Source organism: Trichoplax adhaerens, genomic scaffold (assembly GCF_000150275.1).
Source record: "Trichoplax adhaerens TRIADscaffold_19 genomic scaffold, whole genome shotgun sequence".
Taxonomy (NCBI): domain Eukaryota; kingdom Metazoa; phylum Placozoa; class Uniplacotomia; order Trichoplacea; family Trichoplacidae; genus Trichoplax; species Trichoplax adhaerens.
Window position 1 is genome coordinate 1,048,752 of NW_002060961.1, and position 16,038 is coordinate 1,064,789.

General features: G+C 32.9%; 2 protein-coding genes across 2 annotated transcripts; both read left to right on the plus strand.

Annotated features, from left to right (window-relative positions):
- Positions 1-1,118: 1,118 nt before the first annotated feature.
- TRIADDRAFT_61019 (uncharacterized protein) lies at positions 1,119-5,565 on the plus strand (the record flags this gene model as incomplete). Its single annotated transcript, XM_002116916.1, has 3 exons — positions 1,119-2,568; positions 2,818-5,019; positions 5,297-5,565. 3 exons carry the CDS (start codon positions 1,119-1,121, stop codon positions 5,563-5,565), a joined length of 3,921 nt encoding a protein of 1,306 aa, XP_002116952.1.
- Positions 5,566-9,920: 4,355 nt separating this feature from the next.
- On the plus strand, positions 9,921-14,479 carry TRIADDRAFT_61020 (uncharacterized protein; the record flags this gene model as incomplete). Its single annotated transcript, XM_002116917.1, has 4 exons — positions 9,921-11,316; positions 11,715-13,886; positions 14,063-14,107; positions 14,148-14,479. 4 exons carry the CDS (start codon positions 9,921-9,923, stop codon positions 14,477-14,479), a joined length of 3,945 nt encoding a protein of 1,314 aa, XP_002116953.1.
- Between the last annotated feature and the right edge of the window lie 1,559 nt (positions 14,480-16,038).

Here is a 16,038-nt window from a genome sequence, read left to right on the forward strand (position 1 = left end):
GTATATGTGATACACGACTATAGCACAGATATTAACCGCACTACAGTCAGTCCACCAATAACTTCCACTAAGATTCAATTTTAATTAACTTAGCGATGCGTAAAGACTGGCATCCAATCGATACTTTTAACAATGATTTATAACATATACGTGATTCACGATTACAGTATAGCGCAGACATTAATTGTATGACATTCAATAGGCCTATAGATTCCATTTAGAATAATTCTAATTAACTAGCGATGAGTCAAAATTGCATCCAACTGAGACTTTTAACTATGATTTATAAAGGGTATGTATGATTGTTACATGACAATCAGTGTTGCTTCTCCTGGGCTTTAATCCGATAATTGATACACAAAAATGTCAATCATTTACATCATTATAATAGTAATGGTGTAAATGATAATTTCTTAGGCCACAGATGTAAAATAGTCAATGGTAAAGGGTTTGATAATGTGGTCAATGACAATAATATAATTACCCTTTCCTGGAAACTGAAATTAAAAAGCTTATTGAATTACATTACGATATCCTATACAATCCTTCTATAAATTTAGATACAGAGGAAATCAGTATGATACTTCCACCTATTCAATCATTCGAATAGGGTGGTGAACATTGTTAATAATGATAAGAATAAAGTTGGAGGTAGACAAGAGAAAAATAATTTGCTTCTGACAAAACGAAAAGCGCTGAAAAAGCCTCGTTTTTTTCAAGCTACTTTCAATTTAATCTCATAATCGAAACGTAACGATTCCAATTCGATACACAATCTCCAGTTAGATATAAAGATATCTTTCTTAAATACAGAAATATCAGGTAATCAACAATTTAAATTAGAATTTTGATTTCATGAAGAGATACAATTTACTGAATTACGTGTGAAGGTGCTTTTATAATGATTAGCGACAGATTGATTACAGTTATAAATCAGCCCAACCTTTCTTTACCGATACTTCTTTGGCGATAATTATCTTTTTTTAGCATAAAGGTGCTTGAAATAACCTTAAAGGATACATTTATACAATACAAAAACATCAAGTAATTGTCAATTCACTAATATGTGATATTTTTGGACATTTTAGAGAGCATAGCAACGCAAAAGTTAGTCAATCATGAGACACCAAACCAGACCCAATCCTAACGATTATTTGAAACCATTGGTAGACATTGGATTTAATCACTTCAATAAAGGTGAATTTGATCAAGCTCGAATTTGTTTTGAAAAAGCACTACAAAAAATTCAAGAAATTGGACATACCAGTATATCGCATGATCGATTGAAATTTGATCTTTACTTACAAATTTCACAAACTTATTATAAGCAATTAAAGTACAACGATGCCATCGAATTCTGCCAAAAAGCAGAAAATATGGCAAGAACTTTTAAACACCGCCTACATATCGCTCAAGCTCTAGAAAGTCGAGGCAAGATTAAAGTAAAACAACAACTATTTCATGCAGCTCTTGATGATTATAATGAAGCTCTACAGTTAAAAATAGCCGTGCACGGCAGTAAACATATTGATGTTGCCGACAGTTACCATGCTATCGCAGAGATCCATGTCCTACAGCATCAGTATAATCATGCGCTAACACTACAAGAAAATGGTCTCAAAATAAGGCTCAACAAAATGGGAAGAGATCATTTTCTAGTAGCTCAATCCTATTACAGTATTGGGTATACTTACTATCATTTACAACAATATGATAAAGCACTGAAAAATTATAAAAATTGCCTGAATATTCGGTTAAAAAAATCAGATAATGATTACTTAGGCCTTGCCGAAACTTATAATGGCTTAGGTGAAACTTATTTTAAATTGCATGATGATGAAAGTGCTATCTCTATGTATCAAAAAAGTCTAAATCTCAAGGTATCTGTCTTTGGAGATTACCAAATTGAAAATAGTAATTTATACTATCGTCTTAGTGTAGTATACCTACGCCAAAAGCAGTTTGAAGAAGCTTTTTTCGCTATCCAAAAATGTTTAAAAATTAAATTAGAATACGACGGAAATAATCATATTGATGTTGCAAAATGCTACAACACCATAGCTTGTATTTATACTGGCCAAGGACTATATCATGATTCGGCCATGATGTTTCGAAAAAGTTTACAAATTAAACTAAATATAGCAGGATATGACCAATTTGATATTGCCGATAGCTATCATAATTGTGGTAATGCCTACTTGAAAATTGAAGAATATCAGCAAGCATTATTAATGTACCAAAAAAGTCTCTTTATTCTCTTACAAATCGCTAAAAATGACTCCCATCGCAAACATATCGCGGATTTATATCGCGTTATTGCCAAAGTTTATTCGTACCAATGCAAAGATGCAGAAGCTATCGTTATGCTCGAAAAATATTGTAATATTATTTTAAGTCAACATGGAGAATGCCAAAAAGTGGCTGCTATCTACAAGGAAATAGCAAGTAAATACGAAAAACTGCACCAGCAAAATGAAGCTTCCCGTATGCATCAAGAAGCTTTGCGTATTATAAAGAATTTTTCGGATGAAAATGATAGCCCAAAATCGATAGCATTAGCACAACATGGTAATAAATATTCGACAGGGATTATCGTATACTAGAGTACTTGAAAAATGTATACTTTTAATTAAATTGTAATTGTTTATTCCATTCGATATGACTCGATTTTATTACATCTTTAGTTGCAATATTTCGAAAAACTCATTGCATAATATCATTTTTACTGATGCTGAAATAGCTTTCTTACCTCTCATTAAGCATTTTTGTAAGTTTTCTAATTTTACCTGTATTTCTACATCTTAATTATTTATTTAGCCATCGGGGATCCGAACTATTACAAAGCTTTCATGAAAGTCCTGAAAGATGAAAAATGTCGCAGTGATTGTACACCAATCGTATTTGTTGGCCCTGAAAATTCTGGTAAAACATCAATTATGAAATTATTCTCACGACAAGAACTGATTCCAAATCTAATGCCAACACAAATTATCGATAATCCTGGTATCATGATCGATTTAAATAGTTACAAAATTTTTGACAGTGATACTTGTGACATTGGTAGGATACTGGATAGAAAAGTTGTTGCAGCTATAGAATCAACTAAATGGGGTATGATTTATCAAGAAGATATGAAAGATTCTAATCATTCAAAATCATCCATAGCTAAAACTGCTGATGATTCTCGATTAAATAATGAAAAAATTCAGGCCTCTTTAATCACACCCAATCAATTGCATGAAGAAAGCATTGGTAACTTAAAACCTTACGGTGATCATGACTACTTATCCAATGCTTATACTAAACCGGTAAATTTGAAACATTATTTGGATATCTTTAATAATTATTACGAACACAGCTTAGTTATAGAAAGTGATGTCAAAACTCACGGCTACAATTGTGGTAAATTATGGGATTTTGGCGGAAACCCCATGCACTGGATTGCTCATCAACCTTTCATGTCAGGGAATAGTATTTATATTCTCACTTATAACATTGCTCAAGATATTAATCAAATAGTGCAAACAACAGACATTGATCCTAATAAAATGACTTATTTACAAACTATTGAAGAATGTATAACCAATATTGTTGGCAGGCATAGCAATCAGAATAGAATTGAGCCTTGCGATGATGATAATAGTGATTATGATAATGATGGTATAAGTAATGAATATTCCTTACCTGTAATTATTTTGGTTGCATCTCATGGCGACTGCGTTCAAAATATCGAAGAACAACGCAGGTTATTTGAAGGATTCGAGCAAGCTCTACTTGCCTCTTTACCACAATATGAGAAGCATATTTGCTCTTCAAGTATTATATTTAATTGTGATCCGCATGATACTAGCCCAGCTACAATCAGTCAACGCAAACAAAGCTGCCATCATTTGCAACAAATTATACAACGTTTCTATAATTCCTTACCTTTACTTAAAAATTTTATTCCTATTCGTTGGCAAATTATGTCCAATTTAATATTAAAATCGTCGAATAGATCATATCATCAAGTCAATTCTATATTAGTCGATAAAATTAATAAAATCATGTTTGTTAACGAAATAAAACAATTATCAATAGATTGTGGTTTGTATCAAGGCGATCAAGATTTACATGATATGTTGAAATCTTTGCACAATCTCGGAGATATATTATATTTTCAAGACAATCAAGGTGAAGGAATCATTATAACTCAAATTGAATGGCTATCCGATATATTCCGAAGATTATTCACTATGGGTAAAAATGCAAGAAAAGTAATTGGAAGAAGATTCCTAATTAATTATGCAGCTCGATTTAAAGGTAAAATACCGCAATCATATCTAGATAACATATTAAAGAAGATCTCTATTACAGATAAACATAAACAAATTATATATCATTTAATGGAAAAATTCGATATGATTTATCCTATGGAAAAAGATGAAAATGATAATTCGGATGATTTGTATTACTTTGCACCGTTTACAGTAGAACCCCGTATAAGTTTAGGCCATATTAACTTAGCAAGATATCATGTATCAGATTGGCTATATATTGGTTATGATCAAAATGAGTTATCATTTATTCCTACTAGCGTATTCATTAGCCTTCTCGTGGCTTGTTTCAAGCAGTGGAAGAATTCAAAAGTTGAATTATACTATAATTGCGTTAAATATTACGTTAAAGCCAATCAATATTCGTATTATTTGATTGTTAAAAAAGCGAAGCGCCATATAGGCTTACGATATTACTGCGAAAAGGAGAGCAATGCCACGAAAGATAATATTACGAAAGTGATTGATGAAACTCGCCCTCAAGATTTTGTTTATAGTCAATTAATTGCAATTTTGAAGGAAAAGTTACCCACTATTAATTGCAATAACTGCCAATTTAGCATACAGTGCCATTGCAATGAAATGGTTACTCTAAATGGATTAGATCAACGTGATTATGAAGCAATTGAGTGTCATTATTGTCATCAAATTGTTAGGACTCACTATTTGAAAGACTGGACGATTTATACAAGAAACTCAGAAGGTAATGTCTATTGTAATTTTGTGTTAACAATGATTAGTAGAGCGGTAAATGTGAGATGATTAGCATTAGTTCAGATACCGGTATACAATCAAATTCTATTGGTACCATTTACATATGAATTTAATCGATAAAGCATCTATTTTTCTTTTTTTAGTCTAACCTAGAGACTAGAAAACTTTGCATACTTATGCATCAATAGCTAGTCTCAATCACTGCTCGACACCAAACTCTATTATCGGCATACTAACTGATTTCTACATTAATTCTTTTATTGTAGTGCCTCAATGTTATTTTTTCAAGATTTCTAAGCACATTGGGATAGATTGGACTAAATTAGCAGCAAAGCTGGATGCTAACATTGATGTAGATACAATCAAAGTTGAAAATCAAACAGTTTTTGATCGTGCATTAAAGTTATTAAATGAGTGGTTTAATAGAAATTGTAGCAGTAATGCAACTCAAAATTTGATTACTGCTTTGAGAGATATTGATCGATATGATATTCTACTAAAGTTAGGAATCTCTGGCAATAAACTTGACATGTAGACCCTTATGAGCATTTTGACCCAATATTTACTTGATTACTGTATTAATGTAGGTAATATTGGATGTGATTGATCGATTTATGATGGATTTTACATGAAGTTAATCCGATTTACCCTTCTAAATATGCTTATATTTTGGATATTAGCCAAAAGTTAAATATCATAGGCTCTAAAATTGTAAGAGAGCTATTCTAACATGGTATAGTTGAGTACTACAGAAACTAATAATGCTAAACTTCACCGAATATTAAATATTTTTGTCTTTAATCCTATGAGTTATGAAAAGAATCAATTTCATCTTCTATCGTATTGTATAAAACAATTTTGGCTGTGTATTACCTAAATGATGTTCTTTGTTTTCTGTTAAAATATTTTTGACCGTAAATATTGTAATTATCACTTACCTATGATATTACTCCGATTAATTCAAGCGAAAAGTGAGCCAGTTTGTAATAAAGATATCATAATTCATCGGACATTATTTTTGATCTTTATTCATCAAAATAGAAGAATTTGTTGAACAAAATGCGAAATATTTACTGCGCCTGAATATAATACCACAAATAGAGGCTGCTGACAAAAAGAATATTTTATACAATAAATATAAAGCGTGATCGAAAATACTATTTTAATATCCTACAAGCTTGTTTCATATTTGGAAGCAAAGTGCAAGGAACTGAGCAATTTGATAATAAAGCTATTTGTGGAGTACCCCGATGTTCTTCGTGATTCAAACTTTTAACTCTTCTAGTTCATTAACTAATGCTAATAAAGATATCGTAGTTCTTTGGACCTTGCTTTTAATCTTTACTCATCAAAATAAAAGAATTTCATAAAGGGAATGCGAAATACTTGCGCCTTAGCCTAATATTACCGATAGTTGTTCCTGATAGAAAAACTGTATTTACATAATTAATATAAAGTGCCATCGAAAATACTATTAAAGATCCAATAAGCTCGTCTTATATTTGGGCTGAGCTAGTAGCGAACTGAACAATTTGATGATATAGCCATCTATGAAGCGCGCTGCCGTTTTTGTGATTCAAATTTTAGTTTCTCCAGGTTAATTAACCATCGTTATGTTGGTAATTAGATTTAATTACGTAATTTCATTTGTTTCTATATATTGATCATGAACAAAAACAACGCAATATAATGCTCAACTAAACACTATTACTATTCACAGTGTCTACAGCCTCTTTGAGGGCCCACAACAGGTTCTGTTCTTGCCAGATAGAGGAATTTCAGTACATTGCAAATTTATAGCAACGAGCTAACAATTGGAATACTGCACTATAAAGTTCACAATTTTAATATCGAACTTTGAACATCAGACAAGGATTATAGAAACATTAGAAGTTCAACAATCTCTCTACCTAAAGTAATGCATGGAATTTATAAGAAAAGCATAGGAATTAATGAATGGTCCCGATTATCCTCATCCATTGAAATTATAATTAGTACCGTAGGCGATGGAGCAATATGAATGACAATGGCATTGAGTAGAAAGTAATGTCTGGCAGGTTTATTAGCTCTAACGGGTGACGGAGAAAGAGATTCTAAATAATATCGTTACCTACGGTACTTCTAACTCATAACAAGGTACTCTACTCGAAGAAAAATCCCTTATTTTCTCTATTTTCTTAGCAAATTCTATACCAGTCAGGTTTCTAAGTTCGAAAGACTCAACTTGGACCGAATCATCTCACAAGCTAGTAGACTAATTTCAAAGACTCTGTTGCATTATATAATTATGGCAAGTTTTACTGTACTAGCGCTTCTAATACTATTGAAAATACCCTTGCTCTGTTTTTAGTTACTGAATTCTTTGCCTGTGGGAAAGATCTTTTAAGGTTGCATAGTAAATAGCGATGGTGATAGTAAGTTCTTATTAATCATACTCGTATATTGTTATTGTACTCTATATTGGTCAATATGATTCTTTTGTTGACAAAAGAATCTCTACCATCAGATAAAAAATCAATCATCATCACTCATTATAATTACTTAACCCAAGTCTGTTAATATAAAAAGAAAAAAGTGGCAGGAGTATTCTTAACTGCATTAAAAGCGATAATATCACTTTCCTGCTATGAGTATCGTTAGATGTACAAGTATTTAGTTCCTTTACAAGCTCTAATCGTATGATATCAAGGATTGAAAGTACAGCGATTATTGAATAAGTTATTATTGAACTTTTCATCGAACAGTAGCGTTGGTGGGAACGATCAGCATTCAAAGTCTAAATTTGACGACAATGCTGTTAACTTTGTTATGTACTAGTAATACTATCAGCATAGTGAGCAAATATAGAGATACTGCATAGTCTAGTAAAAAGACGGCAATTACTTGCTGGTTTTAGAATACCTTGAATAGACCATGTTATATGACGTAATAGTTTGTAGAACTTTACACTAGTATGCTATGTTTTATTTATGCGAAAGCAACCGAAAATGATGTAGATTATGCGTGCAAACCACGTTGAGCGTCTACTTTGTCTAGCGCGATTGACCTATAATAATTATAATTAATGGATAATATGAAGAAAGACAACCATTGTGTAAGAGAGCGAAAGAGTATTTCATAATTATGTGATTTAGTATGACAATTTTAATTATTGGTGGTGTTCGTAGGATAAAAAAGGAAATGTTCACTGTTATGTCTGTTAGTTGATATATGAGTCTATTTCAATGTTGCTACGACCCACTGTCGATTGATTGATTGGTAGTTTTACATCATTGTTGATAAACAAAGCACGATATTAAATGGCTGTCACGGCATGAATCACCCGGAAGAGTCAATGACTAAATTTAGTGATTAACATTTCTATATGAAGATAGCTAATAATGACTTACAATAAGAGCTAGGGTAGGAGAAAATTAATGATATGCCACTAGACAGTATTTTGCGGTATTTAATGATATGCCATCGTAATTTATCGAAATTTAATAATATGGATCAATTTAAAATTAGCTACCGTATAACAACTCTTACAACAGTACAGTATAATTTACTATATAACAAAATGAATTGATTATAGTGTTATGTCTTGTAACGCTTGTGATGAATATCCTGAAGATATTCAATTTTAGAGGATACTATAAATAATTCTGTGTATAGACATACCGTAATCTAATTATCTAGAATCGTTCAGTATATCTCTAAGATTATGAATAATTTCTGTATTAATTTAGCTATTCCAATAAGAACTAAATTGCATGATCTGTTATGACTCATACATGATAGCTGGCGCCGGAGGGTAATTAAGCTCGGCAGATAATTGAATAAAAGAAAAGTGCTATAGTTCTTTACCGCAGAAGCAAAGGCGTCTAAATTCTTGTGAGGTAGTTAAGGATAATAAATCCCGGAAGCTATAGTAATTTAGAGGTTTGTTTTACGTTGTCTTTACCGCGGTTTTTTTGTTTTATTGTTTCTTTAGTATAAAATAATAAATTATCTGGATTATAATTAATTGATTACAATCACATGCCTACACCTAATAGTATTAACAAAGCCGACTAGTGTAAAAAAATTACAAGAGCATCCTGAACAGTGCAAGTAGCAAAAAAACATTTTCTTTCTTGAGGATCAGTAGACATATGCAGTTCTGTAGCAAAATCTTCTGGCTTGGGATAGTATTAATAAAAGATATGCAAAAAAGTCAAATTAACATACTTATATTCTAACTTTTATCAATCTTAATCCACGTCTTTAAAACGCAAAATCGATATCACCGTTAATTAATGTTATAAATCAAATTTTCTTCTTTCAGTTAATCTTTTAATTTTTCGCATTTCTAAATCTTAACCTATACCATTAACGAACAATTGACATCATTATTCATTAACGAACCAATTTTCTTTGTAAGCTTAATCTTTCATGTCTACAGACATGTAAAAATAGATGGTATGGTGATTTTATCACATTAATGTATTTCAAAACTGTAACAATAAAATGATTATATTACAAGGTATTCGCTAGTTATTTACATATTTAATTACACCCCTTAGCTATTAATCGAAACTAGAACTATTGTTCCATTTTTAAATTCACCGAGAATATGATAGTAATAATTTGAGGCATTCGTAATTTAGAAAAGAATTCGTAACAATGACATATGCCTATTAAACTGCCGGATTAGCTACTATACGTATCATTGAATAACTTGATATAGCAATAAAAAGGAAATATACGATCTGTTTTTATTCTTGCTGCATTCTAGTCAGAAGTAAGTGTTTGCCGTTCCGTTCGTCCACAGCTATCTATCGCATTAAAACTGCACCCTTTCACAGTTTAAAACGCTGCTCACTAATACCCACAAGCCTACAGCTAAAACTGATTTCCTTTCGACAACCAATGGAAATAAAACTTCAACGTAAAGAAGCTAATAAGCTTTTTAAACAAGGATCCTATGAAGAAGCTCGATCTCTTTATAGGCAAGTGTTGGATCGAATTGGAGGGTCTAATGTATTGCCTCGATTCGAGATCACACTCCAGATTGTTAAAACCTCTATTTATCTCCAAGATTACGAGATTGCAAAAAGTGACTGTGAGAGTGCTAAACTACTAGCAAGAAGATTAAGTGACAAGAAACTTCTCCAATGCGAGAAATATTTAGGTGAGATTTGCCATCAACAAGGTAATCATGAAGACGCATTACAATATTACAATTTAGCTTACCGACTATCAGTACAAATTAACGGAAGCAAACATCTTACAACTGCTGATATATCGCACCAGATTGGAGATGTATACGTAGCAATGCAACATTACAGCGATGCTTTAACGTCCTATAAGCAAGCACTGAAGGTAAGACAAAAAAGACTTGCGAAATTCAGCAAATTGATCGCTAACTCATACTTTGCTATTGGAAATGTTTACTCTTGTGAAAGAGAGTATAAACTAGCCATCACAAACTTTCAAGAGAGTTTAGCTATTCGACACAAACTGTTTGAAAATAATCATTTGCTTATTGCTGACTGCTACGAAAGATTAGCGCAGATATGTAACGATCAATGTAAATTTCATGAAGCTGCATCATTGTTTGAAAAATGTCTTAAAATTTACCTAGTAGTTGGTGGTAAAACAAATTTCGATGTTGCACAACTTTACCGTAACATTGGATTGGCCAAATTTGATAATGGTGATCATGGAGAGGCCCTTTCTAGTCATCAGAAATGCTTAGAAATCTGCATCAACATATATGGAGAAGAGCATCCTAACGTAGCTATGTCGTATAGCAGTTTGGCTTCTATATACTATCAGCAAGAGGAATACCAGCAAGCTTATGATATGTTTCGAAAGTCTCTGGATATTAATTTGAAAGTATTAGGTAGTAATCACTGGATAATTGCTGATACTTATCATAATATCGGTAATATTCATTATAATCAAGAAAAATGCAGCGATGCTTTAAAGATGTACCAGGTAGCTATGTTCATGCGACTGAAACAAACAAGAAATGATCATATTCGACATCGTATTGCTGATTCGTATTTCGTAGTTGCTAATGTATATGCAAAGCAGTCAAAGTACCATGATGCTCTGGAAATGTTTCTAAAGTCTGTCAGTATTTTCCAAAATTTATATGGAGAAAGTAATATTGTAGCCATAATTTATCAAAAAATTGCGGAGTTATACGATAGGGATGGCAGAGCTGACGACGCAAATGATATGCGATCGAGAGCTTCGGAAATATTCGATAGATTAGAGCATGGACAAATTCCAACACCGATACAAACTACATCACCAGGTACAGTATTACAAGTCAAACTGTATAATAGAGCAGAAATTTCCAACTGAAATATTTTTATCAAAGTAATTAGCCAAAGTTGCGACTTGATGGTAGCTAATTTCTTACCAACAACTACTAGTTTTACGCGTATACAAAATGCCTTTCATAAGATACCATAAGGTAGAGACGCTGAAATCTATTCCTAACGGAAGCATAACTTAGTTTATATCTTTCATTTTATAAGACATTGTATTGTATGCTTTACTTTACATATAAGATATATTAAATATTCATTTTCAGCCCTAAAATCATTCATTTTACAAGCTAATTCTAAATTTTGTTGTTGGACGTTTCAAAGTGTTACTTGCATTTATTTATTACGCGCTTAATTTAACTAGACGTTATTGTTGTTGTAGTTATCGTCGAAAATGATTACTTCAAGGCTTACATGATTGCTACAATATATGAAGAATGCCATAGCGATTGCACACGCCTCACATTTATTGGTCCTAGCGATTCTGGTAAAAATTTTATCGTCAAGTTGTTAACGAAGCAAAATCTTACATCGCCATATGTCGCTGAAAATACTGAAGCAATGCTGGATCTTTCCACTGGTAATATCTTTAAACAGAAGACAGATGACTATCGTAAAATAGTCGGTAAAAAGATTGCTGCAACAATGCTGTCGATAACGCAACAGATGGAGAGTCAGTATAAAATGGAAGAGAGTTCTTTATCTGAGCTAATACTTTCGAAAATTGAAACAGTCCCGGAGGCGAACCCTACTATCATTTCTTCTTTCACTTCTGAATATGATGAAAACAGACTTGAAGAAAGAATTTCAAATACCGATACGAATCTAAACGCTAGTCCAAGCACTCAATATGCTAGTGTAGATACTAGACGATATTTAGATACATTCAATGATTTCATGCAGCAGTCTCTTCAACTATGTGATGCAGACAATTCTCAAAGATCTTATTACAGCAATGTTTGGGAATTCGGAAGTAAGATATCGTGGAATCTACGCCAACTTTTTACGCTTCGTAACAGCATCTATATTTTGACATTGGACATTACTGAAGCTACAAACCAAACATCTGCAACGAACGAGGAGCGTACAACATTGAATACCTTTCTAGATAGTATCAAAGAATGTTTAGTCTCTGTTCTTGACGGTCACTGCGATGATGCCATTTCAGATCCAATTCAAGTTGACGATGCTGACTTGGATGTCGGTATATATGAAGAATTTGCATTACCTGTCGTTATCTTTGTTGGATTTCATAATGATTGCGTAACCTCAGATACTGTAAGAATTTTCAATAATTTAACAGAAACAATTTTTTCAACCTTTCCACAGTACAGTCGACATATTATACCGTCCGATGTTGTGTTTAATTGCAATCCGAAAGATACTAGCTCTTATGCAATTGAACAGCGTGAGACATCTTGTCAGGCATTACGCAAATTAATTCAGCATTTTACTAAATTAATGCCTGTATTGCAAGACTGTGTTCCAATACGATGGCATATCTTGCTATCTATACTGCATAAATCCGTAATTAACGATGGATGCGCGTGCAGTTCAAACAGCAGTAACTTCCCGCGTAGAGTGATGTCCGTGCACGAGGTAGAGGAACTTCTTCAAGATTGTGGATTATTTCGAAGCGATCAAGATACGTGCAAGATGTTACAACATTTGCATGATCTAGGAGAAATATTGTATGTTAAGCCGGATTATGGCAAAGAATACATTATTACTCAAGTCGAATGGTTAGCGAAGATTTTCCAAGTTCTCTTTGCATCCGCTTTCGGCCAAAAAGCAGACGCTACGAGAAGATTCTCTTTCACCAGGATTACTAAAATTAAGACAGACGGTATAATGAAAGAAAGTCATATAACGAACGTATTAAGAGAGTTTAGTTTAGACGACAAAGAGAAAGAAGCAATATTACAGCTATTAGAAAATTACAATATCATATGTCCAAGAAATAATGCGAATGCCAATAACGAAAGTGTTGCAGCGGCTGGACGTGAGTACTTCGTACCGATTATCATTACTCCAAATTTCAAATCGAAAATTGATATTGGCAGTCTAAATGATGCTGGATATCATGTATCAGAAAGCTTATATATCCAATTCGAGGATAATTCGTATATTCCTGATGTGATATTCTATCCTTTCCTTATTTCTTGCTTGAGAAAGTGGAATAATCTGGAAGCAGAATTATTTTATAGAGGTGCTAAACTATTTTTGGAGAATGATTTATACTACCTGCTTATTGTCAAGGAGAGATCCAAAATTAGTTTGCGGTATTTCTATAAGAAAAGTACTAATCTGTCTGACGAACTGATTAAGAAATTAGTTTGGAAAAGTCGTCCACAAGAGCTTATTCAAGGCAGATTTTTCGATACTGCCAAGAAGTATATGCCAAAGTCCATGAATAGTAGTTTAGCAAATTATGTTAAATGTAGCGAATGTGGCCAATTCTTAAATTTGTTCAGTTTCACAGAAGATAGTCGTTGTAAAAAGTGTATTTATTGCGGTAAAACTGCAAAATCCATGGGTGATTGGATAAACCTGGGTAAGTTTGGGATAGACGAAGTGTAGTAAAATTACCATATACTTTATACTATGATAGTAATTTGCTCATAATTGTTGTCGGTACCATTTCTAGTTTAGGTTCAACTGAACAGGCTATACCTTTTAGCAACTACTATGATAGATTTATGCTTATTTGTGTCATATATTTATTCGTAGAAGCCTATAGAATAGAATTAAATAAAGTTATTGCTTTTACATCAAGTAAGATAATAATTTACGCTGTAATTATTGTTACTTACAGGGTCTACAGCTGATACAAGGCGCCATTTTTTCACCGTAGCTAAAGAAATTGGTATCGATTGGGAGAAGCTAGCGGGTGCACTAGGCATACATTGTAACGAGACCTCAGTTATCGACGCCGAGAACAAAAATTATTATAATAAAGCAAATCAACTCTTGGAGAAATGGTATACGCAAAATTACTGCCTCAAAGCTACTTACACTCTAGCATGTGCTCTAGATCATATTGAAAGACGCGATATTCTTGCAAAGCTCAAGTTCAATTCGTTGGAACTGTCTGATCTTAAAACTGCCGGAAGAACCGATATTCTTGAGCGGCTAAATTGGCATTAGCGTAGGCTACTTTGTGGTGAACCCTTCAACTAATTCATTAACGGCTTGTGTATTTATACATGAGTGTATGCTAAATTTTAATAGATTAATTAAAATTTTTGTACTGAATATTTTGACACTGCATCATCTCCCAAAGTTCAGAAATCTAGGCAGTTTCTGAAATTTCGGTAAAAGTGATATCCCTTGGCCATAGATAGTATATATGCATCATTTGTGAACATCGATTGATAGGCAATCGTGTAACTTAGCATTTGGATTTTAACGATCGTATTAAGATAATTGATTACATTATTAGCTCAGGAGATTGATGCACTTCTTTTCGATTAAATTTTGTTTCCGTTAGATCGTAGTGTGCAAATGTTTCTAAAATCATGTACCTTTTGACGAAAAATGAAGAGTATTTGCTCTCTGGGCATTCTATTCTCTAGGCTATACATCGGTTGATCAACTTACGGATACAGTAGCTTGTTTCTTGTTATCTCATGATGATAGCTCTATGTCTTTTCAATTTATCTATTTATGCCAACTTACTATCTACCTGGTTTTTATTGAAACGATGACAATAAAATAGATGATTTCCGGTAACCTATTCGCCATGGCGATATTGTACTTACTAATTATGAAACACTTAATGCTGATGTAGCTCGAACGCGATAAATATATTCTGTTATACGCGTCTTTCAAGCCTGCTTGGGTCTACTTACGCGTATGTTGATCATCTACAGTACACTTGATTTTAGAGTCATTTATAGATTAATTATTGACCAGAAATTTTCATCGATTAAAGGGACCGTAGAAAAAGAACATGGGAGACTCATAGACTATGCGAATGATGTGCGAGTAGATTCTAGATACATTGTTGTATATTGTGAGCATATTTTTAATTATTGACCTGAAATTTTCCTAGATTAAAGGGACTGTGGATAAAGAATTCGTAGGCTATGCGAATTACTGTATGTGCGAGTAGATTCGAGATACATTGTTGTATAATGTGGGCATATTTTTAATTATTGACCAGGAATTTTCTTAGATTAAAGGGATTGTAGAAAAAGAATAGGTTATGCGAATTCTGTGCGAGTAGATTCTAGATCCATTGCTGTATACTGTAAACATATTAGCTTACTCTTGTGAATTAATTAGAATGAAAGTATACGTATGTCCCTAAACATGGCATGAAATCGTGCATAGAACACCAAGAGTTAATTTTATTAACTCTGCAATGTCAATCTAGCAATCGGTATTGACCTTGCGATGCCGGTGAGTCATGTCTCATGGGCATCCGTTTTTTTATTGATGTCGGCTACACAAAGATTCGTAACTATTTGAATACCCTGTTAACCGAAGGCAGGATTGCTTCCGTTCTCTTTCGTTGATCTTACCAATGGAACTGATTTTATCCTATTGGTTTCGACCACAAAGATAATCTACATTGCGTGTATTAAGAATAATATCAAGCCAAAGTAAGCAATCTTGTATGAAGTTTATCTGACCGCCGCAGTAGTCTACAAACTTCAGCCCCCCAATAGTGGTTTGATCAGCAAACGATATAGAATTTTGAT